This window comes from Hyla sarda, chromosome 1 (assembly GCF_029499605.1).
Source record: "Hyla sarda isolate aHylSar1 chromosome 1, aHylSar1.hap1, whole genome shotgun sequence".
In the NCBI taxonomy this organism is placed as follows: Eukaryota; Metazoa; Chordata; class Amphibia; order Anura; family Hylidae; genus Hyla; species Hyla sarda.
In genome coordinates this window covers 372,558,878-372,573,860 of record NC_079189.1, presented here as the reverse complement: position 1 = coordinate 372,573,860, position 14,983 = coordinate 372,558,878, and the positions used below count along the sequence as shown (strand labels likewise).

At 39.2% G+C, this 14,983-nt stretch overlaps 1 protein-coding gene across 2 annotated transcripts in view; it reads right to left on the bottom strand.

Moving 5' to 3' along the window:
* The window catches only part of VPS13A (vacuolar protein sorting 13 homolog A), a 350,725-nt gene that overhangs the window by 242,885 nt on the left and 92,857 nt on the right, over window positions 1-14,983 (bottom strand). For both annotated transcript variants that reach the window (XM_056523518.1, XM_056523526.1), the window contains exons 10-13: window positions 14,161-14,218; window positions 11,991-12,118; window positions 10,348-10,454; window positions 4,733-4,904 (exon numbers count right to left, since the gene is read on the bottom strand). In XM_056523518.1, the coding sequence (XP_056379493.1) occupies window positions 4,733-4,904; window positions 10,348-10,454; window positions 11,991-12,118; window positions 14,161-14,218 (465 nt within the window). The remainder of the gene's footprint in view (window positions 1-4,732; window positions 4,905-10,347; window positions 10,455-11,990; window positions 12,119-14,160; window positions 14,219-14,983) is intronic.

The following is a 14,983-nucleotide window of genomic DNA, read 5'->3' as shown; positions in this document are numbered from 1 at the left end:
GCTCCTATCCCCCGGGGTGAGTCCCGTGCCTTTTCCCATGAGAACCTGTTGTTAGTCCGGTATAAGGACAAGAGGGATGTCCTTATGCTCACCACTATTCATGGGAACGGCAGCACCCCTGTCCCTGTGCGAGGTACCGTGGGATCGGTCCTCAAGCCCGATTGTATTGTGGACTACAATCGGTATATGGGGGGAGTTGATCTTTCTGATCAAGTCCTCAAACCATATAATGCCATGCGGAAAACACGCGTATGGTATAAAAAGGTTGCGGTCTACATGGTACAGGTTGCCATGTACAACTCTTTTATACTGTACAAGTACGCTGGCAACACAGGGACATACCTGCAGTTCTAAAGGCCCTCATCTATGGTGACCGCCAAAGAGCGGGTCAGAGCACCTCTGGAACTTTAGGTCCCCGGATGGTCCCCGGCCAACACTTTCCAGGTGTGATCCCCAACACTGGAAGGTCAGGACGAACCCAGAAAAGATGCAGTGTGTGTCACAGGAAGGGGAGACGGAGGGACACCACCATTCAGTGTGACACTTGCCCCGATCATCCGGGCCTCTGCATAGGCTGCTTCAGGGAGTATCACACTTCCATGGAGTACTAAATTTTCCATCCTTTGCCCTAAATTTCATTTCCCAGAATTCGGCTCCAATGTACCAGTCCAGGGTACATTGTCTTCCAAATTTAATACCAAAATACCCTACCCCCAAAAAATCAAACCCAAAACCTCTTTCCCAATGCCCCTCATAATATCTATGTCCCCGAAAAATGGGTCATGGGACACAGAGTCAACAGCATTGGAGGTTTGCAGTTGCCTCAAATGCGCAACGCTCTCTCCCCACCTGAGCGGGTTGCGCATTTGAGGTAACAGAATAGGGACAGCCCCACACATCCCGTTCCAAGAATGATGATTCAGAGGGTTTGGGGTGGGCATCATTTTTACTTTTGGCTGTACTCTGGGTCATCATTCTGGGAAAATAATTGGCATATCAGTAAAATTGCAATTTTCTTCCCCCCATAGTACACTTCATACATTCCTGTAAAATAAAATGAAGGGAACACCCGTCTGTTCCAAATCTCCACTTCACCCTATACACCTTCCCTAGGGGGTGTACTGTTTGTAATAGGTTCACATGTGGGTGTTCCTTTCTTGTATTTTCCTCTGAATGTATGTAACTGTTAGGTCCGTAACAAACATCCGCCTAAAATGTGAAGAGTTCTTGCTGAGCTCTGTCGTATTTCCAGGCGACAACTCGGAGTCACATGTTAGTTGTTCCCAGAAAAATGAAGCAGAGAATAGGTTGAAATTTGCAATTTTCAAAAGCTACCCTTCATCCATTCCTGGAAAATAAATTTAGGAAACACCTGTGGGTTAAAAATGTCCTCTTTACCCCATACCCATTCCTCAGGGTGGGTACTTTCTGTAATGGTGTCAAATGTGGGTGTTTCACTTTTGTATTTTCCTCGGAATGTATGTAACCGTCAGCCACTGATATGCCATAGGCCACAAATACAAACTGACCTCTATGACTTCTGAGCCTTGTTGTGTGCCCGCCCAGCACGTTACCCCATATGTGGATGTATTTTTATAGTCAGGGGGAAAAGCCCTCCAAAATTTGCAACCCAATTTCTCATATTACTCCTTGTGAAAATGTAAAAAATTGGGTAACCCCAGCATTTTACTGTAAAAAAATCAAATTTTTCAATTCATGGCCCACTTTTCAAAAAACCTGTGAGTTGTTATTTCCCGCTGTAACCCTTGTTATGTTCATTGAGGGGTGTAGTTTCTAAAATGGTGTCACATGTGGGTTTTTCTTTGCTGTTATTGCACAATGGGGGCTTTATAAATGCACATGACCCCCGACTTCAATTACAACAAAATTTTCACTACTCCTATTCTGAGCATTGCAGTGCATCCACAGAGCAATTTACATCCACATATGGGGTTTTTTTTTCTTCTCAGACAAAGTTGTTCTACAAATTTTGGGGGCCTTTTGCCCTATTACCCAATGTGAAAATGAAACATTTGGGGTAACACTATCAATATAGTGCAAAATAATAAAATTTTTCACTTTTACGGCCCACTGTTTAAAAAACCTGTGGGGTGTAAGTACTCACTGTAACACTGTTACGTTCCCCGAGGGGTCTAGTTTCCAAAATGTAATGCCATGTGTTTTTTTTTTTTTTTTTTTTTTTTTACTGTCCTGGCACCATAGGGGCTTCCTAAATGCGGCATGCCCCCAGAGCAAAATTTGTGACTCCTTCTCTTCTGAGACGTGTAGTGCGCCAGCAGAGCACTTTTCACCCCCAAATGGGGTGTTTTCTGAATTAGGAGGGGTATTTTCTGCTTTAACCCTTTGTAAAAATGTTAAATTTTTGGGAAAACAAGCATTTTTTTTTTTTTTTTTTTTTTAACATATGCAAGTCGTGAACCCCCTGTGGGGTATTAAGGTTCACTTTACCCCTTGTTACGTTCCCCAAGGGGTCTAGTTTCCAAAATATAATGCCATGTGTTTTTTTTTTTTTTTTGCTGTCCTGGCACCATAGGGGCTTCCTAAATGCGGCATGCCCCCAGAGCAAAATTTGCTTCCAAAAAGACAAATGTGACTCCTTCTCTTCTGAGACCTGTAGTGCGCCAGTAGAGCACTTTTCACCACCATATGGGGTGTTTTCTGAATCGGGAGAAATTGGGCTTCAAATTTGGGGGGGTAGTCTCTGCTATTACCCTTTTTAAAAATGTAACATTTTTGGGAAAACAAGCATTTTATGCAAAAACATTTTTTTTTTTTAACATTTGCAAAAGTCATGAAACATCTGTGGGGTATTAAGGCTCACTTAATTCCTTATTACATTCCCCGAGGGGTCTAGATTCCAAAATGGTATGCCATGTGTTTTTTTTTTTTTTTTTTTTTTTTTTTTGCTGTTTTGGCACCCTAGGGGCTTCCTAAAGGTGACATGCCCCTCAAAAACCATTTCAGAAAAATGTTCTCTCCGAAATCCCCTTGTCGCTCCTTCCCTTCTGAGCCCTCTACTGCGCCCGCCGAACACTTTACATAGACATATGAGGTATTTCCTTACTCGAGAGAAATTGGGCTACAAATACAAGTAAAAATTTTCTCCTTTTACCACTTGCAAAAATAAAAAAAATTGGGTCTACAAGAACATGCGAGTGTAAAAAATGAAGATTTTGAATTTTCTCCTTCAATTTGCTGCTATTCCTGTGAAACACCTAAAGGGTAAAAACAGTTACTGAATGTCATTTTGAATACTTTTGGGGGTGTAGTTTTTATAATGGGGTCTTTTATGGGGTATTTCTAATATGAAGACCCTTCAAATCCACTTCAAAACTGAACTGGTCCCTGAAAAATAGTGAGTTTGAAAATTTTGTGAAAAATGTGAAAATTGCTGCTGAACTTTGAAGCCCTCTGGTGTCTTCCAAAAGTAAAAACACGTAAATTTTATGATGCAAACATAAAGTAGACATATTGTATATGTGATCCAAAAAGAATTTATTTTGAATATCCATTTTCCTTACAAGCAGAGAGCTTCAAAGTTAGAAAAATGCAAAATTTTCATATTTTTTTCATCAAATTTTGGGATTTTTCACCATGAAAGGATGCAAGTTACCACAAAATTTTACCACTACGTTAAAGTAGAATATGTCACGAAAAAACTATCTCGGAATCAGAATGATAACTAAAAGCAATCCAGAGTTATTAATGTTTAAAATGACAGTTGTCAGATGTTCAAAAAACGCTCTGGTCCTAAAGTGTAAAATGGCCTGGTCCTTAAGGGGTTAAATTTAATCCTATTTAATCTCAAATTATTATTAAACTTGAGAGATATGCAAAGAAAACTCATTGAATGTTTCCTAGGAACTCATCTATACCCTATGCCCTAGGAGCTATCTATACCCTTATTCTCCTTACGGTCATGTATCTGGCTGTAAGAACTCTAACTGAAGCAGGAGCCTACATAATCTGCTATTTGTAGTAGGAAAAATAAAAATAAATAAATCCCATCCTTCTTATCTATGCCCCCACTTTCTCAGACAGTCACCAACTGAATATGGAACAGATCAGTAGGAGATTCAAAGGGTTATCCAGAAGTAGTGTTTTTTGTTTTGTTTAGTTTTTTAGAGGAATGCCCACTCAACAGTATTTAAAAAACAAACCAACCTTCACTTACCCCCAGTGCTCCTGTGGTGCCTCCAATGTACTGCTCCGGTCCCAGGATGCAATCCTCTTCAGGTCAGAAATTGTGATGCTTGGGCTCAGTGTCACACTGCACCTCAGCTGTTCACTCACCGAGACGGGACATCGCTGCGACCAGTAATTGGATGACAGGCAGAAAGACACTCTGGGCCAAAGTGTCACAATTTCTGACAGAAAGAGGATCACAGTAGAGGACCAGAGCGGCATCAGAGGCACTGTGGGAGCGCTGGAGGTAAGTAAAGGTTTTTTTTTTTTTTAATACTGTTAAACGGGCATACTTCTTAAAAAAAAAAAAAAAAAAAAAGGAAAAGAGAAAAAGACCCTTCTGGTTGGATAGTCCTTAAAACTCCTTTCATTTTTTATAAGAATTATCTGTTTCATGTTCAACCAAAAAATATGCAGGCTTATTAATAATTCTTTATTTATCATTTCATTCTAAGTTTAATGTTCCATTAAATATGATTTTAACAAAATGATTGTCACAATATAAAAAGGTATATAAAAGCATTACCTCTGTCAAACGAATAATGTCTTCAGATGGTTTCTTTGATGTTATTTTGGTTTTATACAACTCTTTGTATCTCTTCACCTCTTGGCGGTGTTTCCGAATATGTCTCCATGACCACATATGAAGACGTGGTTTTATATTGACTTCAAGGATGCCAGTTATTGCATAATTCCACCTATTCCATTGTTAAGTAAAATATAATGCTTAAATATAAAGAGTTAAAACATTTTTTTTATGAATTATGCAGTTTAAAGAATTAAAAAGCATTAGACTAAAAATATACACAACTAAAGTTGGGCCACAATATGACCAAGAAAAAAGGAACTATTTTCTTCCGTACTATCTTCCGTCACAAAAGAACGTCCATTATCAATAACGGACTATAATGGATTAAAACGGATATTAGAAAAATCCCATAGACTATAATGGGATTTTCTAACGGACGTATAGGATTTGGTTACTGCCGGTGACAGCTGATTTTAAGGCGGAACTAGCGACGGAACTTGCTAAACGGAGTAATTTGCTAGTGTGAAAGAAGCCTTATTCTCTAGAATGCATATGCCTAAAAGTATGGTATACGGATAGGCAGGTAGTCAAATAGTGCCTTTAACCATTATACCTTAAATCACGCTTACAGAATTCTGTCAGCTATCCAGACATTTGTATGAGACTAGAATAGTTACCCAATCTATTATTAAGCATATGCAACAAATGCTAGACTCTAAATGTGGTTCACCACCTGCCAGATATGTTGGTAGCATTTTATTTTGTGGCCAAGGAAAGTAATTCCCTGTGCAGAAATATTGTATGCATTACATACCCGACAACTTGTCACACACAACTCTCCAATATGAAGGACATAGCAACCCAACATTGATTTTTTTTTATTTATTGTTTAATTATAACACAGGAGAATGGTGAATGTAGTAAAACTTGAATGGAATTGGCTACAAAAGGAGTAAATGTATGGAATAACAGATATTAGCAATTTTAGATATATAATATGATGTATAAAACAAGCACGTTTAGTCAGGTGATTTTGACATGTTGGCATAACATTTTTATAGAAACTTAATGTACAGTGATCCCTCAACTTACAATGGCCTCAACATACAATAGTTTCAACATGCAATGGTCTTTTCTGGACCATTGTAACTTGAAACCAGACTCAACATACAATGCTACAGACAGTCCAAATCTGCGAAACATGTCAATGGCTGGAAGAACTGACCAATCAGAATGGGCATTCACTGGTAAAACACCTGTATTACTGAAGTGTATGCACTGAATTCCTGTCTGGTAGCGCCCCCTACAGTACAGGGAGGTATTATATGCTCTGTACTCTTTACCTGTGCCATATTTAGCTGCCCCTTTGGACACCAAGTAAGGGCGGCTCCATTTTACTTTTTTTTTTAGGACATTGTACTGTACAGAACCCTGAAGAAGCTCCTGTCCTCTACATAAAGTATTTACAGCTCCCAGCAGATCATTCTTACTTTTATATGTAAGGACTTGCTTTATCTGTATTAGTTATATACTTATTTTTCTTTAATCCTCACTTTTTCCTATTTTTGGATGACATTTTGGGGCTTCAGAACCAATTACCAGGTTTCCATAGAGTTATGGCCTCAACGTACAATGGTCGTTCTGGAACCAATTAATATTGTAACTTGAGGGGGCCACTGTATTTAACCCCTTAAGGACAATGGACGTAAATGTATGTCTTCATGCACGGGTTCTTCAAGCACCAGGACGTACATTTTACATCCTGTACATGACACGAACACCAGAGCGGTGCTCACATCTGCATAGCAGGTCCTAGCTGTGATCGCACTGATGTCCACCATTAACCCCTCAGGTGCCGTGGTCAATACTGATCACGTCATCTGCGGCAATACAGCACTTCAAATGGATTATCAGATTACCACAGGGCTGTGCTGTGGGGATCCGATCATCCAAAATGGCAGATTGAGGTCCCCTCACCTGCCTCCGCCCACCCTCTGGGAGTCTTCTTCTATGGTCTGCCTTTCAGCAGATCAAAGAAGAAGTTTGCCGATAACACGGATCAGTGCTATGCATATGCATAGCACTGAACAGTATCTGCAATCTACTGATTGCAATAAATAGTCCCCTATGGGGACAAAAAGTGTAAAAAATAAACATAGTAAAGAAAGTTTAACCCCTTAAGGACACAGCCCATTTGGGCCTTAAGAACGCAGACAATTAAATTTATGTTTTTGTTTTTTCCTCCTCGCCTTCAAAAAATCATAACTCTTATATTTTCATCCACAGACTAGTATGAGGGCTTGTTTTTTGCACGACCAGTTGTCCGTTGAAATGCCATCACTCACTTTACCATTAAATGTATGGCGCAACCAAAAAAATACTATTTGTATGATAAAATTTAAGAGAAAACCACAATTTTGCAAATTTTGGAAGGTTTTGTTTTCACGCCATACAATTAATGACATGTGTTCTTTATTCTTTCGGTCAATACGATTAAAATGATACCCATGATAACATACTTTTTTTATTACTGTTGCACTTAAAAAAAAATCGCAAACGTTTTAACCAAATTAGCATGCTTAAAATACCCCTATTTTGAAGACCTATAACTTTTTCATTTTTCCGTATAAGCGGCGGTATGAGGACTAATTTTTTGCGCCGTGATCTGTACTTTTTATTAATACCATATTTGCTTATATAGAACTTTTAATAAATGTTTTATAACATTTTTGTGAATAAAATGATATAAAAAAGCATCTATTTTTACGTTCACCGTATGGTATTATTAACATTTTATTTTAATAGTTTAGATATTTACGCACGCGGCGATACCAAATATGTATATAAAATATTTTTAACACTTTTTGGGGGTGAAATAGGGAAAATGGGACAATTTACGTTTTTATTGGGGGAGGGGGTTTTTCAAAAAAATTTTTACTTTATTTTTTTACTTTTTTTACACTTTAATAGTCCCCATAGGAGACTATTTATAGCAATCACTCGATTGCTAATCCTGTTCAGTGCTATGTATAGGACATAGCACTGATCAGGGTTATCGGTCATCTTCTGCTCTGGTCTGCGACAAGGCAGATCAGAGCAGAAGACGCAGGGAAGGCAGCGGAGCCAGGTGAGGGGACCTCCGTCTGCCATGCTGGATGATCGGATCGCCGCGCAGGGCGATTCAATCATCCATTTTAGTGACCGCGATGCTGCAGATGCCGTGATCTCTATTGATCACGGCATCTGAGGGGTTAATGGCGGACATCCGTGGGATCGCGGGTGTCCGCCATTACAGGCGGGTCCCTGGCTGCGATCAGCAGCCGGGACCTGCGGCGCATGGTCCGGGCATCGCTCCGATGCTCGCGGTTATGCTTAGGACGTAAATGTACGTCCTGGTGCGTTAAGTACCACCTCACCAGGACGTACATTTACGGCGCTCGTCATTAAGGGGTTAAAAAAAATTGAAAAAGCCCCTCCCCAATCAAAATGGCCCCTTTTTCCCTATTTTGCCCCAAAACGCATATATATTTTTTATAAACATATCTGTTATCGGCGTGTGCATAAATGTCTGAACTATCAAAATACAGTGTTAATCATTCTGTACTGTGAACGGCGTAAATGTAAAAAAAAAAAATCACATCCCAGAAAAATTAAATAAAGAGTGATGAAAAAGTGATCAAAAAGTCACATATACACAAAAGTGGAACCAATATAATCTACAGAGCACGGCGCAAAAAAATTGAGCCCTCATATAGCCTCGTTTATGGAAAAGAGGGGTCAGAATAGGGTGATTTTAAAACATACTACTTTTGTTTTAAAAGTTGATTTTTAGTAGTACATCAGTAGTAAATCATGTAAACACGGGTATAATTTTAGTTGTATTGACCCACAGAATAAATAGAGCATCATTTTTACCGTAAAGTGCACTACGTAAAAACGAAAGCCTCTAAAAGTTGCAAAATTGTTTTTTTCTTATTCATTTCCCCACAAAAAATATTTTTCTTTGGTTACGTAATACATTTTATGGTACAATAAAAGGTGTCATTACAAAGTACAAATGGTCTTGCAAAAAAACAAACCCTCATATGGGTCTGAGGATGAAAAAATAAAAAAGTTATGAGTTTTAGAAGGCAAGGAGAAAACAACAAAAACGCAAACATGAAACTGGCTTTGTCCTTATGGCCAAAATGGGCCCTGTCCTTAAGGGGTTTAAGGTGACAGGTAGTAGATACATTTGTACAGGCAATGATAAAGTATGTTTTGTATTAAATGCTTTAATAAAAAACTGATGGGTCTTACCTCAGAATATGCCATTAATACTGGAGCAGTGGGGACACGACTCCTGGCACACTGCCAAACAGATGTTTGAAGGGACTCCAATACTCTCGTGAGCTCTGCAACCTTTTTCATGTTTAAAGGAAAACTGTCAGCCAGTTCACCCACACTAAGCCCAATACACTGGGTTATAGTGTGGGTGAACAAGAGTCCATACACAAGTGTACATACTTTATGTTTTATTGCCGTAGAGTTGTCGTCCGATAAAGTTCCATTATTTTTGCCTTCATTTGCTTTGGGTTCCGGAGGAAGGGCCTAAGCCCGCCCCCCTTGTTCGCATATTCTTTTTCCCCCCCGAGCGCAGTGCTCTGTCTGCAGAGCGCATGCGCTGAAGATTTTACCCAGTTATCGTGTCCTGACGTGAGAGCTGGGTGTCAGTAGAGCGCTCTGCACAGTGTGTGCTGGTCCCTCGCTACACCCGGAAGTACCTCTTTCTGAATTCTTGTTACTCCCGACTTCAGAGTGAAGCGAGCAACCGGTGCATGCGCAGTTACACTGTGCATAGCGCACTCCCGACACACAGCTCTCTTGTCATCAGGACGCGATAACTGGGTAAAATCTTCAGTGCATGCACTCTGCAGACAGAGTGCTGCGCTCAGGGGAGAAATGAATATGTGAACAAGGGGGGGCGGGCTAAGGCCCTTCCTCCGGAACCCAAAGCAAGACTGCCGTCGAGGGAACCGCCTTCTGAGCGCAAATGAAGGCCAGAATTATGGATATTTAGTGGACGACAACTCGGCGGCAAGCAAACCTAAAAAAAGTAAGTGACCCGTGTATGGACACCTGTTCCCCCACACTATAACCCATTGGGTTTAGTCTGGTAAACTGGCTGACAGTTTTCCTTTAACAATGCTCATCCTTTCACTTGCTATACTGTTACTAGCTGAGAGTAGTCCCATTCAGGTGAACAGGATATCACTCCAATACTTGCACCACAGTGTAAACACTGGAGAGGTTGCAGCATTCACAAGTGCAGTGAACCCATCAAACAGCTTCTCTGTGGGAATGTTGGTAATCAGACCAATGTTAATCTAATATTGATGGCCTATCCTGAGGCTAGGGTAATACTTTTGTAAGACTGGATAACTATTTTTACATTTTCATAACAGTCCTTTATATTTTGTCTGTTTAAAGCAAGCATATTAAAGCAATTAAAGTATTTCAAATGTATTATCATTATTACTCCATACAACTGTCGGCAATCGGAAATGTTTAGGAGAAAGGTATTGCCCAGAACTATTTTTCAAAGAATCTTTAGCAACATTGTTTCAGCTTACCATTCTCTAGCATTATTGTGAATGCTAACACCTGGCCGGAATCTTCTGTATGGGAGATTCCTTGACATCATGTCTATAGACTCAAGAAGTTCCATAACACTGTGGTACTTAAAACAGGAAAGTTGAAAAAAAAAGTTTGTAATGTTCAAGTCCTTGAAAGAGTTAAAACCTTATCATTTTAAATTATTTTTCTAACAAACATTACCCTCACTAATTTTAAAGGGGTACTCCGCCCCTAGACATCTTATCTCCTATCCAAAGGATAGGGGATAAGATGTCTGATCACGGGGGTCCTGCCGCTGGGAACCCCCGCGATCTCTCCTGCAGCAACCCTGTCATCTGGTGCACGGAGCTCGCGATCATACATCTTATCCCCTATCCTTTTGATAGGGGATAAGATGTTTAGGGGCGGAGTACCCCTTTAAAATGACTTTGATATGCTCAATATACTCATTCAAAGTTTAATCTATGTGTAATACACAATCTTGCCTGAAAGAACAAATTTTCCACATGAGAATGAAACACTCACTGACACTTTTGCAGGTTTATTATCATTCTGAAAGCTGTGTATCCTGACACCTAACTGAACATAATACACAAAATAACATGGAGCACGTGCCCTCAGGAGGGACAGAATGAAGGTGAAAGTTCGCTGTCGTCAGGTTTCCTCTGTTCAAGGATGTATGATCCACTGTGACATTTTAAAGGAATCATAGTTATAAAGCCGGTGAGGTAAAGGGCTCTGAGTTATTGGGGCGGTCGCTGGTGGTTTCTCCCCGCCCTTATTTCGGTATAGGGAAAGGTGGAGCAATGAGATGCCGTCAGGGACCGCCCTGATGGCTCAGAGCCCTGTTGCTGGATGGCTATATAAGGGTGGAGTCCCACAATGTTTTTGCCGTACAGTTCCCGTATATGTTTTCAAGGTGAAAACCGTATGGAACAGTATTGAAAACTGTATACATTGACTCTAGATTGAAAACCGTATGCCAAACGATGCATCCGGTCGTGTCCATTTTGCATCTTGTACGGTTTTGTCCAGTTTTTTCCCGTACCCAGAACCGTAGCCTACCACGGTTTTTGGTCCGGGTGAAAAACCGTATACGTTTTTTTTTTTTTTTAAACATGGGAGTCAATGGGAACCGTACAGAACCGTACGTGCATACGGTTCCATCCGGTTTACACCATCCGGTTTTTGACTTTGCACAGTTTTTTACTTGGAATTTCAATCAAACAAGTGAAACTTTATTCATAATAGCGTGAAAAGTGAAAAAGTATACGTTTTTTTTCTTAAAAAACAGGTGCAACCGGACATCGTTTTTTCTTTTAACTATATACGATTTTCAACCATATACGGGTTAAAATGTGTACACACGTTTTGATACAGTTTAGTCAGGTTTTAAGAAATCCATTTTTCATCCAAAAACCTGATGCAGGAACTGTATTGCAAAAATGTGGTGTGAACCCACCCTAACTAGGATTCCTCTTAAATGAATCATCATTTATTAATTTACAAGGGGAGCCAGACAGTATTTCATACTGCTTGTGGTTCTGGCAGCATGAAACTGATGACAGGTTCCTTTCACTTTGCCTGTTTATGACCACCCTTATTCAACATATACTGGAATCATCAATTTTATTATCACCTGTGGTTTATTAAATTCAATGGCTATGTCCTGAAGGTTAACATCTAGGTCTATTTTTGGTGAAGAAAAGTCAAAATCTGAACGTGGATTCATACGGAGCTTTGCTCTTCCTGAAATTGGACGGAATACTGAAAGAAAAAGAAACCAAACACTAAAATATAGTAAAATATATTGTAGGTTGGTGTCCAAGCAAAGTTAGTCAAACTTCAGATCTTTTTATTTATCAAGGTAAAAATCAATAAAATGGCATCAGATAATTTTTCAGAATGTGTTTCTAATGTTTGTCATGCTAAGTAATATACAGTACTGTTTATCAGTGATGATTTAATATGTGACTACAATGCTTTAAATCCGTGACATTAAAGAATGTTTCTAGAGCAGGTATCACAATAAAACATCAGACATTTTAAAAAACATTCACATGAAATTTAAGTGGAGAAGTTTCTTAGTATCTCTTATTGAAACGGAATACTGTACACAGTTTGCTTAAAGAAACTCCAGGCTTTTTTTTTCTTTTTATCCCAATAAAGCTAACTCACCCACAGTATTCCTACAGTGACATTTGCTTCATCCCAGCTCAGCTGTACTCATGCACATGATTAGGCTAGAATAATATATGTCCGGCATCTGGCTGAAGCAAAACTCTCTCCACAACTGATGCCACAACTGATAACAGAATTAGATCAGTTAGCCTCAGTTGTTTAGGATCTGGCCATAATTATTGTGCATGCCGAACTGGGGAACACAGTAAGATATGTTCTCCTGGCCGTCGCCCATGCAATGTGTTTCACTGTCAGGCATCCAACTTCAGATGCCGGATGAATGTGAACTGTCCCATTTAAATGAATGGGATCAGTTCTGCAATCTGTTTCCCTCCAATGCATGCCAGAGAGAAAGCCTACCAGACAGCTGACACATGTAAAGGGGGCCTTATTTATACTGCTTCATGTAAACACCTTTCTGACAACTAAAAAGTTACATTCTCAAATGGCGAAGAGGTCAACAAGAGGTCAGTCTTTCGTATGTTATTAAATTCCTGTAAACTACAGGAATCCATAATCATCTATCAGATTCCTCATGGCAGCTTAGACCCCTCCCTATACAGCATCATTGTCCTCCTGTATGTCTCCCATGCATAACATGCTGCCGAAGACAGAATGTCTGCCCTAATCTAAGAGACAAAATGATATAGTGGAAAAGTACAGACAGTAACCAGCTGCAGAGTTATACAAGTTCCCAGTTGCCAGTTCTGTGTGCAGATTTTTTAGCGAGTCCTATGCGATGAAGCCAGTCAAAGCTCTCCTGTGTGTAAGTAGAGAGCCTGAAACTGTATCTCATATGATACTTTATACTGAGTTAGGGGACAAAAGTTCTATGTCACTGGACTATCACTTGCTGCATTTAGGGCAAGTGCAGTAGGATGAGACTCCACCTCCTGTCTCTGCAAAGCCAGAAGCATCATGGGAAATGTAAGGTGCATTAGCAAACCATATCAAAGGGAAACTGGGAATTAAGATGGCTGACAACCTATGCATGCCACAGCAACTCAAATAGCTATACACAAGGTCCTCTACCCTATTATATAAATAATAGTCTATACTGCACTATATAAGCAAAAAATTCTGACCAGATTTTGTGCAATGGATTTTAAGTCTACCATTATGCATAGTGGCAATTTTCTTTGAGAAGACCACCCTCAAATGTCTTTTTTAAAGAGGTTTTACTGTATATAATCTTCCATTACAAGTTTAGTTTACAGAGACAAAAACTGTATGATGCAGGGAAGCAACATGAACTAACAAATGCCAAACATTTAGCTGGTCAGTACTTACGTGTAGCGGCTTTGTTATCATACTATGATTATCACATGGAATTATTGAGAAAAGTGATGTTTACTAAAATAGCTCAGTATTAACAACTGCTGATAGAACATTCTACATAAAAACAGTGGCATAAAAACAGTGTCAGCAAATTAACAAATCAATTGGCAAATTAACAAAATCCAGCTTTCATTCAACAAATGTAAATAAGAGAGGAGTCATCTGGTTACTAACTGCATTTTATGAGTAACATTTTTTTTTTTTATTTTAAGTGCAAAACAAAATTAACACAATATAAAAACATGTAGAGACCTTTGTGTTAAGATTTTTTTTTATGCATTTATACCTACCAAAATCATAACCTTCAGGGATGACATTGTGAGAAGTTACACCATACTTCAAAATACCCTGAAAATATAAAGTTAGCAGTTATAACGCACAGTATTATTCAGCACCGGCATCCCACTAGTTACAGTTATGTACAGTTATACCATGAATCTATTTCTTACCCAATTCCTGCTGTTAATGTTTCACTCTAATTAGCTATATTTTATAGCATAAAAATACCCCTTTTTATAGTGTTTTGCTCCATAAGGTCCCCATCATGCTGTGCTGCTAGTAATGAGCTCTAGAAAGAATTACAATCCTTCCACCTATAGTAGACATTACCGTACCCTCTTACCTTCCAAAATTGTTGTACAATCCTAGCAAGCTGAGAAAGTCGTTTTAGCTATACTGCAAAAGGTTCTGGTCCTTTCCTGACAAGAAGAGCATAAATCTTTCTCTACTGTATAGAGAATAACTTTGGGGAGAACAGGCTGGGTAAACGTGTTTGCCAGCAGCCCTTTTGTGGACATGCACAATGCAATACACTTGAACACTGGGTGGCGCCATAGTACGTAAATAAGTGTAATATCTCCTAATTGTATAATTTCTCAAATGAGACTAAATATAAAATATGCTTATAATTTAGTGCTCTAAAGAAACAAACAATATTATTCATAACATGAACCCTTTAAAACATTAGATCGGTTATACAAAATCTTCTGATATAACTATTTTCTAAGATGTTCAATTTTAGTGACACAATTTTTAAAACATATGTTCAAAAAGTACAGAGTTTTGTAAATCCTTTTGGTTCACACACTGGAAGCAGAACAAAGGAAGCAGTAA